Below are 6,379 nucleotides of genomic sequence, written 5' to 3' on the forward strand. Positions count from 1 at the left end.
CCTTCCTTAGCCTCCCCAGTAGCTGAGATTACAGGCACCCACCACTGCACCTGACTAATTTTTATATTTTTAGTAGAGACAGGGTTTCACCATCTTGGCCAGGCTGGTCTCAAATTCCTGACCTTGTGATCCACCCGCCTCTGCCTCCCANTAGTAGAGACAGGGTTTCACCATCTTGGCCAGGCTGGTCTCAAATTCCTGACCTTGTGATCCACCCGCCTCTGCCTCCCAAAGTGCTGGAATTACAGGTTTGAGTCACCACACCAGGCCTAAATATTTCATATTTTAAGAAGACACATGAAATTTTTGAATATACAGAAAATCATTGTCAATAGTTAATCTACCAGAGATTCAGAAACCTTGCATTCTTGGTTTTCAGGTCTTGGTTGAGAGTTCTAATATCTTGGAAAAATCTCAAGAGTAACCTAGTAATAATACCTTCATTGAACTAAAATTACATTTTGCTTTAATCTGATAGGTCTCCTAATCCAAAAGGCCAACATCAAGTTAAACAACATCCAGTTTCACTTTGATGTTCATAGCTGCCAGTTCAGCCACAAAATACCGAAAAACATAAGGCACAGAAACAGTATCGATAGTGTCACTGCGATGACACAGAGTACAGTTGTATTTTCTATTGCGCATGGCAGACCAAGAAGGGGGTGGCTTCTCCAACAGTGGAGAGAGTAAACTGCCACACTTCACACACACGTGGGCTACTGACCGATCCGAGCAGTTGAAGAGGCGGTCATGAAGGAGAAAAGATGTACCGTGAGCTAAAAGCGCATCCCGTTCCATCTCCCCAAAACGGATTCCACCCTGGACATTTCTTCCACCAATAGGCTGGTTGGTGACTCTGTCTCGGGCTCCAGTTGTCCTTACTTGAAACTTGTCTGAGACCATGTGACGTAAGCGCTGATAATAAACCACTCCTATGAAGATGTCTGCTTCCAGTTCTAGCCCACTGATGCCACTATATAACCTCTCGGTGCCATAGAAATTGTAGCCAGCAGCTTTTAACATCTCACCAAAGTATTCTAAGGCTGAGTTCTCCTCTGAGAATATGAAGGGTGTAGCATCATGGCAGAGACCATGCAAAGCTGCAGACTTCCCAGCCATACTCTCAATTAACATCCCGATGGTCATGCGGGATGGAAAACCATGGGGATTGAACAGAATGTCTGGGACCATCCCACTCTCAGTAAAAGGCATGTCCTCAACTGGCCACAATCTGCTCAAAATGCCCTTCTGCCCATGACGACTGGCAAATTTATCTCCAATAGTTGGGTTCCGAGGCACTCTCATAGTGATGCAAACACACTTGAATTTTCCACTCCCAGTGTCATTACTGCACACTTTGATGTTATCCACAACACAATTTTCTTTACTCCTAGGAAAAAATAAACCGTATAAGGTCAACCTTATTTGTTTAAACTTATAGAGATAAGTTTCATTGATATAATTAGTGCTTCATAAAGGATATTAGTAAAATACATTTTTTGAGGGGCGGGAACAGGGTCTCACTCTGTTGCCCAGAGTGGTGTGCAGTGGTGTGATTATAGCTCACTGCAGCCTTGACTTTCCCAGCTCAGCCGCCTGAGCAGCTGGGACTACAGGTACATGCCACTAGGCCTAGCTAATTTTAAAATTTTTTTGTAGACATAGGGTCCCACTACATTACCCAGGTTGATCTTGAACTCCTGGGCTTAAGGGATACTCCTGAAGTGTTGGGATTGCGGGTGTGAACTACTGTGCCTGGCCTGCAAAACTCATTCTTACCTTTATTCTGCAACAAACAGTTGGTATGAATAGAGCTACTGGTGATATTCACTACAGAATTATGTTCATCTGAAAGGAAACTAGCAACAAAGGCAGCTGAAAAATTATTATGAAGGCCATTGAAATAAATTATATTGTAAAAGAAGTTAAAAGAAGACATTTCTAATAAGGGCTCAACATTTTGGCTAGGACACATTCCTAACATTGTATATGAGAAAGATGAAAGTTTGGATAATACAGTTTTTTTAAAAAAGCACAAATAGGCCAGGCACAGTGGCTCACATCTGTAATCCTAGCACACTGGGAGGCTGAGGCAGGTGGATCACTTAAGCTCAGGAGTTCGAGACCAGCCTGGGCAACAAGGCAAAACCCTCTCTATTAAAAATACAAAAAATTGGCTGGGCATGGTATTGTGTGCCTATAGTCCCAGCTACTCGAAGGCTGAGGCAAGAGGACTGCTTAGCCCAGGAGGTGAAGGTTGTAGTGAGCTGAGATCGCTCCACTGCACTCTAGCCTGGCTGAGAGAGTGAGACCCCATCTCAAAACAACAACAACAACAACAAAACAAACCAGCTTGGATATCCAAACTTACTTATAGTACATCACAAAACTTTCCCCAGTGTTGAGGTTTAGGTAGCTGTAATACGGATCTCCATACTGCAGTTTTGCTCCTATAAACGGCAGTCCATCATCATCTAACTTCTGCAAAACCCGTGGGTCACCAGGTTTGATTCCAAACACCAGGCTACTATCTCCTTGTTTAATTTTTTCAGAGAGGTCTATGAACTCAGACTTGTAGACACTTCCATGGGCAAAGCCTCGTTCCCAAGAGGCCTTATTCACAATCTGTGAAGTAAAATAATTGTTCATTTAAAAGGCTGAGGCCAAGTAAGGATTTTCCAAATAAAACTAGGTAGGACTATAATACTTTAATACTTAGTTTAGGATAACTAGCATCACATTTTAAAACTCTCCCCACATTTTCCACATCACTGATGCGAACTACAAAAACCAGACACAGCTGGGCACGGTGGCTTATGCCTGTAATCCCAACACTTTGGGAGGCCGAGGCAGGCGGATCACTTGAAGTCAGGCGCTCAAGACCAGCCTGGCCAATGTGGTGAAACCCCGTATCTACTAAAAATACAAAAATTAGCTGGGTGTGGTGGCAGATGCCTGTAGTCCCAGCTATTTGGGAAGCTGAGGCAAGAGAACTGCTTGAACTTGGGAGGTGGAGGTTGCAGTGAGCCAAGATCATGCCACTGCACTCCCTCATGGGCAACAGAGCAAGACTCTGTCTCAAAAAAAAAAAAAAAAAAAAAAAAAAAAAAAAAAACCCTCAAAAAACAAAAAATCAAAGAAAAAACAAAAACCCATACATACAGAAATAGCTTAAAATCTAATCATACTTAAATATAAGAGGTAGATATATCCAAAACCACACTCTTCAAAATTTACTCATAATATGCAAGACATAGCATATATGAATATTTAGTGGATATTCCTCAGGGCTTGCCCACTTTCAACTTAGACCAAAAACTAATCATTTAATAGAACATCATGTGCCATATACTAGATACTTGGGGACATAAAAATATTTCTTCAGTGATTTCACAGTAAACAAAAAGGTTAAAAAATAAAATGACTGGGACAACATTCCCGGTAAAACTTACCATGGCATCTTCCATATCATAGCCAGTGTAAGAAATCACAGCAACAATGGCATTGGTCCCAATTGGATAGTTATCCATGTCATAATAATCATACATGGAGGGCCTCACCAAGGGACTCTGAGGAGTCTGAAGACGATACAGTTTGTTATCTGATCGGTCTTGGTAAGTGAGAAGTGGAAAGCCCATAGTTTGCTTACCTACATGGAGAAAAAAACATCTAAGCATTTTCTGCTTCTTTCATCTTGATTATAGGTGTGATACACATCACTGGAAACAACTAAATATTCATCAGAGGAGAATGAATAAATAAATAATCATGTTAGTTATGCTTACTATAGACAAACATATAAGCTGTGAAAACGAAGTAAACCTACATGTATCAATGTGACCGGACCAGAAAAACCATGCTGAGTGGGAGAAAGTGCAGAATGACATTTAATATGATACGATTTACGTGTATTTGCAACACACTCCAAACAATTCTATACCTAGTTTATGGGTACATGTATGATATAATAAAAGCTTTACAAGGGGACAGAAAGGAAGTACACAAATTACAGGCTATCACTACAGGAGGGAGAAGAGGGGATCGTAATTATTATGTAATTAGATTACTTTCTTATAGCAGAACGTGTATTTGTTAATTCTAGGTAGTGGAGCACAGGGTGAGATTCTTCTGTGTACTACCTCACAGTATAGAGAATCATTTCAGAACAAAATAATTTTAAAATCCAAGTATGTACAAGTTAAATTTAAAAAATATATATATACTTATAGCTTCCAGTAAATAAGGGCTACTCTTACAAGACGACCCTCAACACATAAGTATAAGATGTAGAAAAAAGGCCCCAACTACACATATAGCACTTTTGGTCACTCTTCTGACAGCTTTTGGACAGGAACCAAAAGCTGTCAGAAGCTGGGAAGAATTTTTACTTGGACAAAAGGAACCACACTGGATGAATTTCCAGGTTTTTCATATTTATGCATTTATTTATTTTTGCCTTATGGCCCAGTGTGGCCGCTACCACTTAGCTACAAAGCCAGTCTTACTGGCTTAAAGAACCAAGAAATAGAGTTCTGAGCATGACAATAAAGGGAAAGGGGAACATTTCAGAAATTAGAGAACCACAAAAGCAGGCCCTTAAATTCAGCATATAAATTGGGTCCAAATCTTTGGTGGACTCCTGAACTGTGCATGCATGGGACAGATCAAAGCAGCCCACCTAAGGCTGAAGAATGTAGTCCAATTGCCATGTTCACCAAGTTAACTACCAGTTAAAACTAAAAGCCAATCCTCTTCTCCTGGAGAATTTTTGGTGACATGCACCGAACCAAGGTGATGGACTGTATATTAAAAAGACGTAAAACGAAAAAAATTAAAATGTAATTGAAGGCCAAATGCCACAATAAAAACAAACAAAACCAATCCTCTTCAGAGGACCCTAACAAGACCCAAAGTTTAAAACATATTCCTCACAATGTTCATTATACAATCCAATGTTACTAGGCATACAAAGAAATGGTGAAACTTGACTTATACTCAAGGAAAGCAATACTGAGATGACCCAGACATTGGAATTTACAGATAATGATTTTACAACACCCATCATATAATTATGCTCAAAATATAAAGGAAAACATGCCCACAATGAATGAAGGTAAGAGTTCTTAGAGAAACTGTAAAAAAAGAAACAAGGCCAGGCAGGGTAGCTCACGCCTGTAATCCCAGCATTTTGGGAGGCCAAGGCAGGTGGATCACAAGGTCAAGAAATCAAGACCATCCTGGCCAACATGGTGAAACCCCATCTCTATAAAAATACAAAAAATTAGCTGGGCCTGGTGGCACATGCCTATAATCCCAGCTATTTGGGAGGCTAAGGCAGGAGAATCGCTTGAACTCAGGAGGCGGAGGTTGCAGTGAGCCGAAAATGCGCAACTTCACTCCAGCCTGGGCAACAAGAGTGAAACTCCATCTCAGGAAAAAAAAAGAAAAAGAAAAAGAAAGAAACGAGTCAGGCCAGATGCAATGGCTCATGCCTATAATCCCAGCAATTTGGGAGGCCAAGGAAGGTAGATCACTTGAGGTCAGGAGTTTGAGACCAGTGTGGTCAACATGATAAAACCCTGTCTCTACTAAAAATACAAAAAAATTTAGCTGGGCATGGGGGCACATGCCTGTAATCCCAGCTACTCAGATGGAGACAGGAGAATCGCTTGAACCAGGGAGGCAGAGGTTGCAGTAAGCCGAGACTGTGCTACTGCACTTCAGGCTGGGTGACAGAGCAAGACCCTGTCTCAAGAAAAAGAAACAAGTAGAAGTTCTGGACTTGAAAAATGTAGTCATTCACTGCATAACAATGTTTTAGTCAATGCAGGATGACATATATACTACGGTGATCCCACATTTTAATATATTTTTCTTTTTCTATATTTAGATACACAAATCCTTGCCACTGTCTTACAACTATCTTCAGTGCACAGTAGTTACACGTCACCCAGGTTTGTAGCCTAGGAGAAATGGGCTATACTGTATACTAGGAGTCTAGTAGTCTCTGCCATCTAGATTTGTGTAAGTTCACTCTACGATGTTCACACTATGACAAAATCACATACGACTCCTCAGAATGTATTCCTGTTGTTAAGAACACATGACTGTAAGTGAAAATTCAGTAGAAGGCAGAATGAAAAGTGACTGTAATAACAGGTCAATAAAAATGATCCAATCTGGGCTGGGTGCAGTGGTTCACGCCTGTAATCCCCGCATTTTGGGAGGCTGAGGCGGGTGGATCACTTGAGATCAGGAGTTCGAGGCAAGCCTGGCCAAAATGGTGAAACCCTGTCCCTACTAAATCACAAAAATTAGCTGGGCATGGTGGTATGTGCCTGTAATCCCAGCTACTAGAGAGGCTGAGGCAGGAGAATTT

The 6,379-nt window shown here is 41.1% G+C and overlaps 1 protein-coding gene across 3 annotated transcripts in view; it reads right to left on the reverse strand.

Annotated features, from left to right (window-relative positions):
- Positions 1–264: 264 nt before the first annotated feature.
- Positions 265–6,379, reverse strand: part of POLR1B (RNA polymerase I subunit B) — a 39,000-nt gene continuing 32,885 nt past the window's right edge. For 2 of the 3 annotated variants that reach the window (XM_017549814.2, XM_037727190.1), the window contains 3 exons: positions 3,453–3,649; positions 2,372–2,625; positions 444–1,390 (listed from right to left, as the gene is read on the reverse strand). In XM_017549814.2, the coding sequence (XP_017405303.1) occupies positions 508–1,390; positions 2,372–2,625; positions 3,453–3,649 (1,334 nt within the window). In that variant the 3' untranslated portion in view covers positions 444–507. Of the gene's footprint in view, positions 1,391–2,371; positions 2,626–3,452; positions 3,650–6,379 lie in introns of all 3 variants that reach the window. The other variant, XM_037727188.1, reaches the window with a different exon arrangement.

Source organism: Cebus imitator, unplaced genomic scaffold, assembly GCF_001604975.1.
Source record: "Cebus imitator isolate Cc_AM_T3 unplaced genomic scaffold, Cebus_imitator-1.0 Scaffold222, whole genome shotgun sequence".
NCBI lineage: Eukaryota > Metazoa > Chordata > Mammalia > Primates > Cebidae > Cebus > Cebus imitator.